General features: G+C 43.2%; 1 protein-coding gene across 2 annotated transcripts in view; it reads left to right on the forward strand.

Moving 5' to 3' along the window:
* The window catches only part of ACVR1B (activin A receptor type 1B), a 41507-nt gene that overhangs the window by 20641 nt on the left and 5144 nt on the right, over positions 1 to 15722 (forward strand). For both annotated transcript variants that reach the window (XM_054975807.1, XM_054975808.1), the window contains exons 2-8: positions 3813 to 4052; positions 10174 to 10422; positions 11696 to 11926; positions 12597 to 12764; positions 13697 to 13853; positions 14369 to 14493; positions 15343 to 15473. In XM_054975807.1, coding sequence (XP_054831782.1) covers positions 3813 to 4052; positions 10174 to 10422; positions 11696 to 11926; positions 12597 to 12764; positions 13697 to 13853; positions 14369 to 14493; positions 15343 to 15473 — 1301 coding nt within the window. The remainder of the gene's footprint in view (positions 1 to 3812; positions 4053 to 10173; positions 10423 to 11695; positions 11927 to 12596; positions 12765 to 13696; positions 13854 to 14368; positions 14494 to 15342; positions 15474 to 15722) is intronic.

Genomic DNA, 15722 nt, shown 5'->3' on the forward strand with positions numbered 1-15722 from the left:
TTTATGTTACTCTTAGTAATCCACATCAGTTAAATATTTAGAATGCAAAGTCAAGTTGAAACTGCAAGGTCTAGAAGGCTGGAATGTAATTACTCCATTGACATTGAACCAGTTGCCCTCTTAAGAGTCACGCAGTCCACCAAGATGCTACATTTCTGCATTTTTAATTTTTATTTATTTATTTGATTTGATTTATACCCCGCCCTCCACACAAATGGGCTCAGTGTTATAATACAGCTTTTGGTACACTTCTGATCTGGAGATGTGTGTTCCTGTAAATAACCACTTCCTCCAGCATCTCGGATTTTCCATGGGAACTATAATTCCAAGTCTTAATCCAGACCTTATACTTAGCTTGTTACATTTATTAATTACCTAGGAAGAGTTGCTTTTTTTCATTCTTTCATCCTAGAATAATGGGCAGGGCAAGCATCACATTCACAGCATTGCTTTGCATGCAGTTGAGTTTGCTAGAGCTGCACCAGCGTTCCATATTTTGCAAGAAGTTGAAATGGCAAATGGCAGGCACTCATCCATAGTAAATTTACTGGGCATGTTCTGTTGTCAGGGCTCCATAATGTATGTCCACTGTGCTTTTAGAGGTGGATATTTGCCATTCACAATGTGATTTAGAAATCATACCTCAGTTTTCCTTCATAAAATCTTCAAAGGAACTTTTCTTACCCTCCAGGAGACAAATACTGCTGTAGCCCAGACAAACTTGATTGCATGTAAAAGGTAAACTTCAGGTATTTCAGATATAGTCTCATGGCTGTTGAGTGGCACAGAGAAGAAGTAGCACATTTTGTCAGTACTTAATAACTTTGTTAGCTACTGGTTTGTTCTTGGATATAATTCAGAGTGCTGGTTTTAGCTTATAAAATCCCTAAAAAATCTGAGATCGGAGTTCTGAAGGATTGCTTGCTCCTATAGGAATCTGCTACCTATTAACTTCTTGGAGACAATCTGAAAAATGATTTGTGGATGTCTGAGAGAGGTCCTCAGTGGGGAGGCCCATCGACAGAACTCCTTTCCTACCCTTGTGCACTTGGCACTTACTTTAATAGAAGCTGAGTAAAATCATAGCTGTCCGTCTAGGTTTGTCAGGCCATTTAATGCTGCTCTGTGATTTGGCTCTTGTTTTCTGTGCCAGTTTATATATTGTTGTAGTTAACTATTTTACCATATTTTAAATGATGGTGTGAGTTTCTGCATGAATTTGAACTGACTTCACATTTAAGTGACTTCTTTGTAGAACTGGAGGAATTGTTGTCAAGAGTGGGCAGCATTTAACCATAATTTTTTAAAAAGTTACTGCTAACATTTTGCTTTAAATTGTCTTTGTGCAGCAGGTATGTACAGGCTCCTTATCCCCTCTGGGGAAACAGGATCTAATGACAGTTGGAGAAAGTACAGTGTGCTTATTAAGTGATCCCCACCCCTTTCCTCGCCATTCATTCCTGTTGCTTGGGGATTTGGCTGCCTTTTTTTCCAGGCACCTTGAGGTAGAATCCTTCTGCTAGGAGGCTTGAGATGCAAATCTGACAGTTGTTTTATGTTTCTTTGAACAGAAGAGTAGAGTGTATTTATCATAGAATACAGCAAGCTGCTGTTGTAGGGAGAAAACATCTGGTATGACATACTTGTGAGATTCTTTTGGCAAGTGTGTGTTCTCAAACCTGTTTGCTGGCATGATATGTGCTAGGGGATTTGTAAAGGAAAATTTAAAGGAAAGATGGGTGCTTAACTCCTCCTGCACCTGCTCATGCACTCCTGCTAATGTGGATCACTTTTTTACTCATGAGAAGAGCCTTTTGCATAAAAGAACCAGCGGCTCCTGGGCTAAGCACAGAATTGGGAAGAGTACTCAAACTTACAACACATTCTCCTTTTGCCAAACCATCCATAATCTCTATATTTGAAAGGTGTGTCAGTGCCATACTTTGGAGGTGACAGGCTGAGCTAAAGGAACACAAGTTGCCTAAGGCCACTAGAGAGGTCATGAAGTTAGGGAGATATTCACCTTTTAAGAAATGTCATGGGCAGGTGTCATTGGCACCTTTCGGTCTATAATGAAGTGGCAGGGACCCGTGAAGATTGCTCGGCAATAGAGAATACAGTTATAAGTACTGCATGCCACATCTACGTACCACCGGCTTAAGATGCTAATATACCGTAACCAGCCTTGTATGGCTTTCAACTGCTCGTGCAGATTTCTTTATGTACTTCTACTAGTTAAATGATTGACAATTTCAGAAAGTTGTCTGTGGCCATTATTATAATACAATGTAAAAGTTAAGTTATTTTTTAAAAAGTCATATCCTAGAACAGGCCTGTAGGCAGTCCTTTCTCACACTACAAAATAACTACTACTTTAAGCAATTGACTTTCCAGCATTGCTAGGGTTGTGCCCCTTGTGCTGCCAGACATGATTGAAATTCTTAGTACCCCTTAGTATCACCGCCGCACCATTCAGGTTGGTTTTAGAGAACTAACTGCAGATGCATGATCAAGTTGTGTATAGTACTGAAGTTCCACAACTGAACTCCAGTTTGCTCTAAAAATCAGCTGTAGAAGGGTAGGAATTGGATTGGGGTTAAGGCACTGGAGACTAGCTTATTGTCTCTTTCCCCTACATTGTTTCTGTAATCAAAAATGCCCCCCCCTCCAGATAGTTAAGGCTCTGTAGAACAAGATTTTTACTGATTTTGTGCCCCATACACACACTCAGGGGCTTGAAGCAGGCCAAAGTGTCATTTATAATTTGGGAAGTGGCGTACTAGGGAGAGTGTTACGCCTCCCTATGACTCCAGTGCCATAGTGCCCATTGACCCCCCCCCACTGCTTTTTATGGGCCAATACATTCCAGTCATAGAATCCCAGTGCAAAGAGTTTGGCCGCAGGTGATTTGTGAGTGTGTACTTTAGAAAAGCATAGTGAAAATGTCTGAAAAGCAGAATGCAGGACCTTTCACTTCAGATATCCCGTTTGCATTGTGGGCTTATCAGACTCAGCCCTTTGGTCACGGCCAACAAAGCTGCTCAGTAGCTTACAGACAATGGACCTGCCTACTTTGAGTGTGATCATGGGAAGCTTTTGGATGGGAGTGAGGTGCTTGTGGGTTAGAGTAAATGAATTTTTATATTCCACTTGAAATCTTAATTCTATCATGCCATGATGGGACTGTATCTTGGCAGACTTGCTGCTGTCAGCCATAAAGGTGACCTGTTGAAGCTGAAATTAGTGGGATAGCATGTGGTGGTGGTAGAATATCCACAGTGTGATATTCAAGAACATGGATCTTCCAGAGCAATATATGAGACACCTTTGATTGTTTGAGTAGAAATGTGACTTGGGAATGCCTCCTGTTGAATAGTTAAGGCATTGAAGCACTTTGGTCACGTCCAGAACTCTTCTGCATCTGCTGTTATAATGCATATCTGTCAGCGATTAGAGAGATGCTGCTTTCATTGCTGAGTTAGAGAGAGAGAGAGAGATGGGCTACTCTTATTCCTGGTGTCGGTTGAGTTCATACAGTATTACAGGGTCTCTGAACTAAGTGAGTCATTCTTTTATGAACTTAGACAGATGGGAAGTCTGTGAACTAACAGTAAATGCCTTCCATATTGTCTTGACCACTGGTATTCAAAATGTTCTACAAATGTTATTAGTTCTCCTTTAAAGCCGTTTGCATCTTCCTAAAACCTTGGAGTTAGCTGGAGCCCTACCTTAAGGGCAAAAGTATCACCCCCTATGTCTCTGTGAAGTGTTGGTCACCGAGATTTTTTTCTCTCTCTTTTTGGTCTCTATAGCTTTACTGTGTCTGTGCTCTAGTTGCACCCAAGCAAACTCCACATGTGAAACAGATGGTGCCTGCATGGTCTCAATATCAAACATGAATGGAGTCAAGCATCATGTCCGAGCCTGTATCCCTGAATCAGAGCTTGTTCCTGCTGGGAAGCCTTTCTTCTGCCTGAGTTCAGAAGATCTGCGCAATACATATTGCTGCTACTCTGACTACTGCAACAAAATTGATCTCATGGTGCCCAGTGGTAAGTCAGGATCTACATAATTGACAAAGGGAGTGCTCTGGGGTTCTTTCCAGGAAATTTTAAAAATTGTGTTGTTCTTTGTGCTGCATTCACACAACCATCAATTTGTCACCAGTATATTTCTCTTTGTTTTTATGCTGCCAGGTCAGGAAATGGCACAGGGAACTGGTGGTGCCATTGCTAATGAAATTAGGTACAGTAACCAATACTTGTCCATGACGATGCACTAGAGGTGTAGGTAACAGTATGTAGTTCTCTGTTATTTTTTTCCCCTTCCGAGCCTGTACATTTGAAGGTGACTCCTGGGTGCCTGTTTAGCCTCGTCACAGTTAAAACCACTCCTGTGCATCATCAGTGATCTGTACCCTCTCCTGGAAGACGATCCCTTTCTTTTGGCAAGCTGTGGGGGGTGAAGAGACCTGTCTATGCTCACCCAAGTCACTGAACCGACATCTGCCCGAACCATCAAGGACTAATTCACCTGCATGCTCCCCAAAGTGCTGTGATATGTGCTAGCGATGCCCTTCTGAAATGTACAATAACGGAACTGGATGGTCTGTTCACAAGAGGATGAATGACTGACTGCAAGTCAGGCATTAAAAATGTAAACCCTCAGAAAGTGGTGGGGGAGCATTTCAGACTCCCAGGATATTCGATACAGACTTAAAGGTCTGCACATCAGCAGAAGAGTTTCCAGAGGAGATTCTAGTAAGAAAGTGATGTTGGAATTCATATGCAGATGTCCAGGTATTGCCCCAGATGCAGGCAGCTAGCCCCCCCGCCCCTCCAAGCCTTGCGAAGCAGCGATCTGATGAGGCAAATGAGGAGAGCCTCACTCACCCCTCAGCAGTGCTGCAGATGTTGATGAAGGAGCTGTGGGCTTGCAAGAAGCCAGAGCCGATGGCAGCAGGCCAGCCCAGCAGCCTTCCCTGACTGCAGGAGAAGACATGTTGACTGGTGACATCATCAACCGGCACCCTGACAACTTCTACCATGTCAAGCTTTGGCGCAATGCAGCTGGTAGCTGCAGTGGGGACTCCCAGCGAGGGGGGGGACCCCAGAGACCCAAGAGAGGCCATCCAGAGAGAAGGTCCTCAGGTCAGGGACAAGGGTGTATGGGGCTTGGGACGTACCTGGAGCGCTGCAACCCCTGGCCTAGTTTTGCTTCTCAGGCCCTGGAAGCAGGGCCAGGGGTGGGGCTGAGGTAAAAAATTGGGAGGGGACAGATAAATAGGGGACTCCAGAACCAGACCAGGGAGGAGACTGGAGTGCCTGGCCAGAGTGCTAAGAAGTCTGGACTCCTGGGAAGTAAGCCAAAAAGGGGGGTGGGTTGCAGGAACCCTCCCATGGGCTTGTCTGGTCTGTGGCCTGAGTAGGCCCAGGATGACATGTCAGCCCAGTGATAAGTAAGGCAGCGGCCCCACTGGAGAAGACACCTCATGTCAGAACAAGTTCAGTGGCACTTTAGAGACTGTTAAGTATTAAATCCTAATAACATCAGCTATAACACCTTGTCCTCATTCACTCACCCATTTTCCAGGTAATACGTGCCTAAGCCTGATCTTGTCAGATCTCAGAAGCAGGGTTGGCCTTGGTTAGTAATTGGATGGGAGACCTCCAATGAAGACCGAGGTTGCAGAGGCGGTCAATGGCAAGTCACCTCTGTTAGTCTTTTTGCCATGAAATCCCTGCCAGGTGTTGCCATAAGTCAGCTATGACTTGATGGCACTCTGCACATGCCCTCATACGGCAGAAGTGTCTTTCTACTCTCTACATTGGACAGCATTTCAGTCCTTATGGAAAAGAATACGTGGACACAAATATGACATTAAAAATTCAGAACATCAGCGTGTGAACATTTTAATCATCCAGGTCATTCTGATGCTAAAAGTCACTGTTCTCCTTCAAAGGGAGAATCCAGTCAAAAATGCTGAATTAGAAGTTCATCAAGGTGTTTAACACCATCTCCCTCCCCTGCAGCCCTCATTCACTGTAAGTGTTTATACCTTTACAGAGGATAGCTAGTTTGTGTTTTATATTAATCCTACTTTGCCTATCTATAAACAGTTGTGAGTGGTCCTCATCCGCTGTGAGTAGATTGACTATTCTTTTGATTGAAAGCTGTTTAAACTGGCCTGTCTTTAATAATAGTAACAACATTGTGCTTATATATTGCCCTTCTGGAAAGATTAGTGCCCACTCAGAGCAGTGAACAAACTCGGTGTTGTTATTATCCACACCAATACAGCTGGGGCTGCGAGGAGTGGCTCACCTGAGGCCGCTTGCTGAGCTCATGACATTAGTGGTAGTCAAACCAGCAGAGTGCTGATTTGCAGGCCAGCCACTTAACCACAATGCTACCGCAGCCCTCCCCATACACACACACACACGCTGCCTTTCTGTTCTTTAAAGCCTTCGGTATAAATTCATTGGCCTTATGGAGGTACACTTTATACATCTGATGAAGTGACCTCTGAGTCACAAATGTTTATGCTGGAATACATGTTGTTAATGTCTAAAACTCCACTAAACTCCTATTTTATTTTGCTGCCACAGACCCATCTGGAATTATTCCTTTATATTATGGTACCTTAAAAACTATTAAGGCTTATCCTAGTACAAGCAGTCATGGACTAGAGCCTCCTTCTAGGCAACAAAAACTTTTCCTTTAGTAAATCTCTTACTCTTTAAGGGGTTATGACATTCCTTTTCTGTTTTCACTGCTATGTCACAGCTATTTCACCAGAAACCTGAATTCTACAGAAAGTAATTGTCCCTCTTTACAGGTTTATGTATGCTATTCTAATCCATCCTCCTTTGCTGTGGGGTTCAGCTGACCCTTGAAGACTCAGTTAAGAGCCTTGGTGTTTGACTGGATCCAATCCTACCACTGGAAAGGCTGGAAAAAACTCTTTCACTTCAATATAGCCCAGAAAATGCCCCCCCTACCTTGATACAGCTGCTCTGGCCACTTGAATCCTCCATACTAGAGTAACATTGAGACTAGACTCCTGTAAGACACTCTACATAGTTCTCCCCTGAAAGTCAACTTGGAGGTGCAGAACACCGCAGCTCAACTATTCTCTGAAGCTAGACAGAGCATGCATATTACTACTGTTCTGCAGTCATGTCATTGGTTGCCCATCAGTTAACCAGGCTCAAGGTATTGTCTATTACATACAAAGCCCGTCATGGCCTTGGGCCCTCATATCTGCAGGATCGTCTCTGTCCCTGTGCTGCACCACAACAGCTTCACTCATTGGAACAAGGCTATCTGCAGGTGCCACCCAGTAAATGGACAAAATCAACAACTTCCTGTTCATGTGCATTCTTTGTTGTGGCCCCCACCTGGTGGAATGGCCTACCTGATGTGGTCAGGAAGGCTTCCACTCTTCGGGCTTTCTGGAAACTATGCAAAACTGAATTATTGGGTAACACAGGTAACAGGGTTTGTACTGTAATAAAACAGTTCAGAATGATTCTTGGAAGAAGAGTTGGGGAGTGTGGACTGTACTACTGTGCATAGCTTGTGCTGGGTGTTGCTGTAAGTCGGATCTTACGTAAATTTTGCATTGTTTTAATATGCCATGTTAATACTTACACTTTATTTCAGCTCTGATTCAGAATTTCGGTGGGTTCCAGATTTGTGCCATCCAAATCCTATTGTGTTTTTTATTGGCTGTCCCATCCCGTTGATTGTATTGACTTACTCTGTGTCATCAACCTTTAGTCCCAGTGAAACTGGGACTACAATGTACTGTAGATAAATTTCCACCAATTGGGAGTGGTCCATATCCACTTTGATTATATAGCTGACTCTTTGAACTGAGTCTTGTTTTCCTTTGTGCTCTGCAATGTAATGGAACATCTGTGTTTTGAGATATACTGTCTTGTATTTCTGTAATACTCCCCCCCCCCGCCACACACACATGTGAATGCATACACCATTCTTCTGTTTGTACTTAGAATCATAGAATCATAGAGTTGGAAGGGGCCATACAGACCATCTAGTCCAACCCCTTGACCAGTGCAGGATCAGCATAAAACATCTCTGACAAATATTCATCCAGCCTGTTCTTGAAAACTGCCAGTCAAGGGCAGATCACCACCTCCCTAGGCAGCTGATTCCACTTTTGAACTACTCTGACAGTGAAAAAGTTTTCCCTAATATCCAGTGCATGTAGTTTTAGCCCATTGCTTCGCGTTCTACCCTCTGCTGCCAACTGGAACAGCTCCTTGCCCTCCTCCAAATGACAGCCTTTCAAATATTTAAAGAGAGCAATCATGTCCCCCCTCAACCTCCTCTTCTCCAAACTAAACATTCCCAAGGCCCTCAGCCTTTCCTCGTAGGGCTCAGTCTCCAGACCCCTGATCATCCTCGTCTCTCTCCTCTGCACCCTCTCGATTTTGTCCACATCCTTTTTGAAGTGAGGCCTCCAGAACTGCACACAATACTCCAGGTGCAGCCTGACCAAGGCAGTATAGAGAGGGGCTATGACCTCCTGTGATTTTGACGCTATGGCCCCTTTGATACAACCCAAGATTGAATTAGCCTTTTTTGCCACCGCATCACACTGACTGCTCATATTCAGTTTACAGTCCACTCTTACCCCAAGATCCCTTTCACATATACTACTGCCCAGAAGTGTATCCCCCATCCAGTATTTGTGCTTCTCATTTTTCTGGCCCAGATGTAATACTGTGCACTTGTCTTTGTTGAATTGCATCCTATTCACAGCTGCCCACTTCTCCAGAGTATTCAGGTCTTGTTGAATTTTAATTCTATCTTCTTGGGTGTTTGCTACCCCTCCCAATTTGGTATCATCAGCAAATTTAATGAGCAGCCTCATACATCTATTCCTCTGCCAACTGAATATAACACCTTATGCACTGGGCAAGGTGGGCCCTGGATCACAGACGTTTACAACACAGTGAATGTATTACTCGTTTTTAAGGTTCCACATTTTATCCTGATGCAGTTGTTGTTGTGCATGTTTTTAGAGCCTCAGACATTACTTCGCTGCTGTACTTAAACATTAAATTCCTTATTGGGAGGAGTTTATTGTATATTTGAGCTTTCTTACTTGGATATGCTGCCTCAATAATACACTTTAGTTAGTAAACAATGAGGAATATGCTTGGAAATAGCTTTGGCACCCTCTTGTGGAACTGAAGGATATTGCGGACAACTTTTCCTTTTCCATGTTAGAGAGCCTGTGTACATGGCATCTTTGTGAGTTAAGTAACCTACGTTTAGAAGAATTAAGCTAAAGTTAACAGAGTTTTACATACAATGTAAGTCTTCATTTGTCTTAACTATTGCTAAACCAATTGGGAAGGTGTCGAGGGACTACAAGGGATATGTAAAGAGTTACTGTAACATAGTGGTTAAGTGGTTTGCCTGCAAATCAGTATTCTGCAGATTCAACTCCCACTACTGCCATGAACTCTGCAGGTGGCCTCAGGTAAGCCACTCCTCTCAGCCCCAGCTCCCCAGCTGTATTGCGGGGATAGTAACCACACAGACTTAGTTCACTGCTGTGAGTGGGCGCTAAGCTGTCCAGAAGGTCGGCATATAAGCACACTGTTGTTAAGCAGCAGCAGGTTCAAAATGTGCTTTAAAAAAAAAAGCACAAATTTGCTGTAAGATTAAAATTGTGGTTGCTCCCATAGAGTTGTTAATGTTTGACCTGTTACACTGATAACATGCATGTCTGAAAGAAATTTGCATGCTGTTCTAGCCTTCTCTAGAATATTGTAATAGAAAAAAACTCATCTGCCAAATGTCTTCTTGTGAAAGGGTTATTCAAAGGCATAGTTCTAGATTTAAAAATCGGAGTTGTTTTTATATTCTTATATTGTTTCAGTATGTTATTTGTGCTCTGTCAACATAAGTAGAGTCTTAAAACCAATAGCGTTGGTGTTTTTTTTCTGTTACTGTAAAATTTAAATCCCTGACAAACTTGTTTCTTGTTCCGTACATTCACTGTTGCTAGAAGCAGGCATTTTGTGCCGTGTGAAAAATCAAGGCCTGCATATTTTGGTTGTGAATTGAAGAGTGATAACTATTAGCGGAAGAAACTGTATTGTTTATAAATTTGGCTCTTTCTCTCCCCTCAAGGACATTGGAAAGATGAAGCAGCACCTTCTAGCTGGGGGCCTGTGGAACTGGTGGCTGTGATTGCTGGCCCAGTCTTCCTTGTGTTCGTCATTATGATCATAGTAGTTTTCGTCTTTCACCACCACCAGCGAGTCTACCACAATCGTCAGCGGCTGGACATGGAGGATCCCTCTTGTGAGATGTGCCTATCCAAGGACAAAACCTTGCAAGATTTAGTCTACGATCTGTCTACCTCTGGCTCTGGATCAGGTATGGAGACCTTATTTTTCTGTAGAGATTTTTTTAATATTGGACTACAGCATGGTTGCAGTACTTAAAAATTGTCCATCTTCAAGTATCCATTTCAAGGACAATATTCTGAAACCATTCTCAAGCTAAAACGTTGCAATTATATAGCCGCTTTTGAAGCCAGTCCCTAAGCTGCCACCCAAACTGTCAGCAGCTCCACAGTTCCGCCTACGTTTGCTTTGAAATTAAAGGAGGTAATACTTTCATAAAGACGGCACTTAGCGATGATTTTCTTTTCTTCCCGTACTAAGAAAGAAAAGGGAAGCCTGTACCTGTGCTGCGTTACAAAAGTGATGCAGCCGTCACTGTCCTACTGCAGCATGCTTTTAAAACGAGGCTTCTCCCAGCTGCAACGTTTGCTGCATGTTTTATTGCAGTAATAGTAAGTCAGTGTTATCTTTCTCATTATCTTGGGAATCCTTACAGCAGCAGCCTTTTAAGGAAGGTCAATAGTACGTTTATATTGTAGACAGGGGGCTAAGAGAGAGGCTAGCCACTAAAGTGATCTGGCGAACTTGTTGATAAAGAGAGGTTTGAACTGGGGGTTTCCCGGTTCACACTCTTACATGGGATAGTGGCAAGCACACACACACACATTCAGCTACTTCTCCCAAGGAGCTGAAACAACATAATGGCTCTGAGTCTAGTGGCACCTTAGAGACCGACAAGATTTTTAGTGTTTATGCTTCCGAAAGTCAAAGTTCCCTTCTTCAGATACAAGGACAAGTGGGGATCTCTGAGCCTTTATATTCCAGTTGAGATATCCCAGTCAATCTTGTTGGTCTCTGAGGTGCCACTGGACTTAAATCCTGCAGTTCTGCTGCAGGCTAACACAGCTGCCTACCTGCAGATACTGCTTTGGCTGTCTGTGTTGGATATTGTTCTAGCCTAGCTTCATTTCTTATGGGATTCCTCTTCAGCATTTTTATGAGATCCTCTTCAGCATTTTCTCCTCTTGCTGTATTTTCTGGCATAATTGCTGTAAGTGCAGGTCTAAGCTGCACAATTGTTGGGCCTCTCTTAGTGTTGGGCCTCTCTTAGTGGCTCAGAGCTCCTGTTTCTCTAGAAGTGGGTCCCTACACAGCAGCTGTGCCATTGGTTTTTAAATACAGGAAAACTTACAGTCTGGATTCTTGAATAAATGGAAATCAAGGATAGGCAATTCTCTGTGATGCTGTTTAAACTGATGTGTCTATCTTACTACATTTTAAACTTCTTTCCCTATCACTGCCAGGTTTGCCACTCTTTGTCCAACGCACTGTGGCACGAACAATCGTCCTGCAGGAAATCATTGGCAAAGGTCGTTTTGGAGAAGTGTGGCGTGGCAGGTGGCGTGGTGGTGATGTGGCTGTGAAGATCTTCTCTTCACGTGAAGAGCGGTCCTGGTTCAGGGAAGCCGAGATCTACCAGACTGTCATGCTACGCCATGAAAATATTCTGGGATTTATCGCTGCAGACAATAAAGGTATTGTGCTGCTGTCACGTTCCAGAAAGCAAACAGAAGTTGCAGGTGTGTCTTTGATGCTGAAAATTGGGACGCGGTGTCTGCGATGGGCAACATGACTAAAACATTATTATTACTATTATTTAAATTGTTTTAGAAACATGCAGTTCTCCCCTAGTGCCTCTCCTTGGCAGCCATTACAGCCTTATCACTGTGTTCCTTCTCCCAGGGATCGTCACCCATTATTGTTCCACAGGACAGGTAATTTGCAGCTTTTTCCACAGGCCAAAACAGTCTCCAGAGCTCCATTCCTAGTATTCCTCTTTTTGTTCAGGAGACGTATGCTGGGATTGCCTCTTTGCTATCTATGCACAAAAGGTTTGGTTCAGTGGCTCGGAAACACGTTGTCAACAGATCTGATGCGGCAATTGTTTCTTTCTAGGAGTAGTCAGTTGCCAGGGCCAGAATTCCATAAAGTTCCTCCTCCATAACTTTCAAGGAGTAGGAAACAGTAGTCACACTGCCTAAAATAAATGGCATTAAAAGATCAGGTGCAGGTGATTGATTGATTTCATCCGTATTGATTTTGCTGTTTACATCCCTGTGCTGTTTTGAGATGAACTTCGGAGTTAAAAATATTGGCGCAGTTTATTAAACGCACGCTCCCTTCCCCCGCCTGTCCTGCCCACAGATAACGGCACTTGGACTCAGCTGTGGTTGGTCTCTGACTACCATGAGCATGGATCTCTGTTTGATTACCTCAATCGATACGCTGTAACTATCGAGGGGATGATTAAGTTGGCTCTATCCGCTGCCAGTGGACTGGCCCATCTGCACATGGAGATTGTGGGGACCCAAGGTAAGAAGCAGACGGTCGCAGATACAAATTCTGTAGTGGTGAATTAGAAAACGAGAGAGGTTCCTTCGAGTCTCTCCTGTGAGAGAGGCTCTGTCATTCTCTTGAATGGAGAGTGTTGAAATAATTCCTTCCAAAGATGAAAACAGAAAGCTCACGGAAGTTGGCAAGGAGACTAATAGAATTTAGGCCAAGGATCCCCGACCTTTTTGAGCTTGTGGGCACTTTTGAATGCTGACGTCGTGGGTGCAGTCACAAAATAGCTGCTGCAAGAGGTAGAGCCAACCACAAAAAGTCAAGGAGTGAAGTTAACTCTTGATAGTAATACTTCAACATTTCAGGCAGAAACTCTGTTTAAAAGGATGTCTTTTAAAATGAAAATATTGTTCTAAAATATATTCTTGCATACCTTCAGTCACACGATGAAGATCCTTGTGTTATGGTAGCAGCTGCTGCCAAAGCAACATTTTAAAAAATCTGCACAGCCAGTCAGATCTCCAACCACCAATCAGAAGTATTGCTGGGCAGAAAGTCCCATTAGGCATTACCCACTTTCTAAAATATTTGGCAGGTGCCAAGAAAGGTCAGGGTACTGTGGCGCCCACGGATGCCACATTGGGAACCCCTTATTTAGGCCAAAGCTGAATGATCAAGAAAGCTTACAATTAGGCTAGCTACAGATAGTATGTGTTGTAAATGCCTTTCTTAACTAGAATCTGCTGGCAGTAGCAAGCTCATTCAACTAGCACCCTTGCTAACCTAGATGTGCTAAGTATGATAAGAGGTTTCCGTGTGTTTCCTTCAGGGTTACCAGCCCTCTATATTGTATGTGTTGCAGGTTAAAACTGACTGAACTTAGTGGCAGCTTTGGTGCTGCCTTTTCCTTTTCTTCCTTTATACTCAGCAAATCTTTATTGACTGATATGCTTTGGTAGGAAAACCTGGGATTGCACACCGGGACCTGAAATCCAAGAATATACTAGTGAAGAAGAATGGAACTTGTGCTATTGCAGACCTGGGTTTGGCTGTCCGCCATGATTCTGTTACTGATACGATAGACATTGCACCCAATCAGAGGGTTGGAACAAAGCGGTAAGGAACTGATAGAACCTGCCACTTGGAGCAGTGCTTGATGTTCATAGTCTTTGTGCAGTGAACTAGGAGAGCTGTGGTTGGAAGTTGCTGAAAAGGTTTAATTGATACTGTCCTTTTTTTCTTGCTAGCCCCTGGTTGTCTTTAGTATTCAGAACAAAATAGATGTTCTGGCTATTTCTACCCACTTCCAAGCCAGGTGCTTTTGTCTTCATCCATAACTTCTTATCACTTTGAATGTTTTATTTTTTTTTAAAAAAAACAGAAAAATGTCTTTTTATATAAAATATATATTAAAGATCCCTCAGGTTTGTTTTGAGTGGGTGAACTTCCCTCTTGGGGATATTGTTATGGACATGCCGATCCTTCAGCACTATCTGTAGCAAATGGGCTTCTTTGTCACTTAGGTGCCTTAATAGTAATAGATCTTAGCTGTAACAGGTCATATGGAAATGCTTGCTGTATAAATTATGTCCCCAGTAACAATGAATGTGTTTGGCTTTATTTTGTTTCAGCTATATGGCCCCTGAGGTTCTTGACGAAACAATTAACATGAAGCATTTTGATTCCTTTAAATGTGCTGATATCTATGCCCTGGGCTTGGTCTACTGGGAAGTCGCTCGCAGATGCAACTCAGGCGGTAATAGGTTACTTTTTATTCTGCCCATCTAAAGGTCACTTCTTTAGGCTTCAAATGTTGGATCGAAGCAGTCATCCGAGTTCATAGAATCGTCAATGTCCTTTTAAAAATGAAACTGCCTTCGCGCCACAGCACACTAGATAGGGTGGAGGCAATGGGAACGCTGTTGCCAGGAAGGGGTCCTGCTGGTTCCGGAGATCATTCTAATCAGAGTACCACTAATGGGTCCGTTGAGGCTCTGAGCATTTTTTATGGTTCTGGAGTCTGTGTTCTGCGTCAAATATAAATAGGTGTTCGTTCTGTTTTCTTGGATACTCCAATTCATTGACACGATAGCAGTAATTAAATTCTGCTTGATGGGTACGTTTTTACCACATCCTCTGTGTGGGTGGGTGGGTGGGTGGGTGTGGGTGTGTAAGTAAATGAAAATTCACAAATTCTGTAACCAGAAAGTCCACATTTGGTTGCATAATTTGTTCCAGAATAAGAAGCTCATGTTGCTTTGTTGTTACAAATATTTTTACCTTAATATTCTTCATCAGGGACTGAGGAAGTTTAATTAGTAATGTATTTGGTGATGGCGGAGGGCATGGACAAAGATTGGGATCTATGCTGAATGTAAAGGTAGAAACATGACGTGTGTTTATTGAAAACCAACTATCTCAAGGTAGCAGAGCTTTCCTGCTAGACCCTCTCTTACATGATGCTGCCCTGCAGATTTTTAGACCACCTCTGCTTAGCATTCTTCCTGTCCTGCATAGGATATTCAATAAACAATGTTGAACTGTTACATTTGTGGAAAATGGTAGTGACTGGAATAATAATCCAACCTCCTCCCCCCTCTTTTAGGCATTCATGAAGAATATCAGCTCCCGTATTATGATCTTGTACCCTCTGACCCCTCTATTGAAGAAATGAGAAAGGTTGTGTGTGATCAGAAGCTGCGACCGAACATTCCTAACTGGTGGCAAAGTTATGAGGTAAAACTCGTCTGTCGTCCTGAGGGATAAGAGAGAGGATACAACCAGTAGAATGGGAGATTCTGACAAACAGTGCTTTTGACATCACATGTGTCATGAACTCAGGGCACGGAGGAAGGCCTGTGGCCCGGTTGGCATTAAACAAGTATGCAGCAGCAGCAGCAATAGTAGAAGCAGCCCAAGTACAGTTTCCTCCTTAGAGTGAATGACTTCTCTCGTCACTGCTTTTAGCGTAGAATTCTGTGATGT

Source organism: Eublepharis macularius, chromosome 4 (assembly GCF_028583425.1).
Source record: "Eublepharis macularius isolate TG4126 chromosome 4, MPM_Emac_v1.0, whole genome shotgun sequence".
Lineage (NCBI taxonomy): Eukaryota > Metazoa > Chordata > Lepidosauria > Squamata > Eublepharidae > Eublepharis > Eublepharis macularius.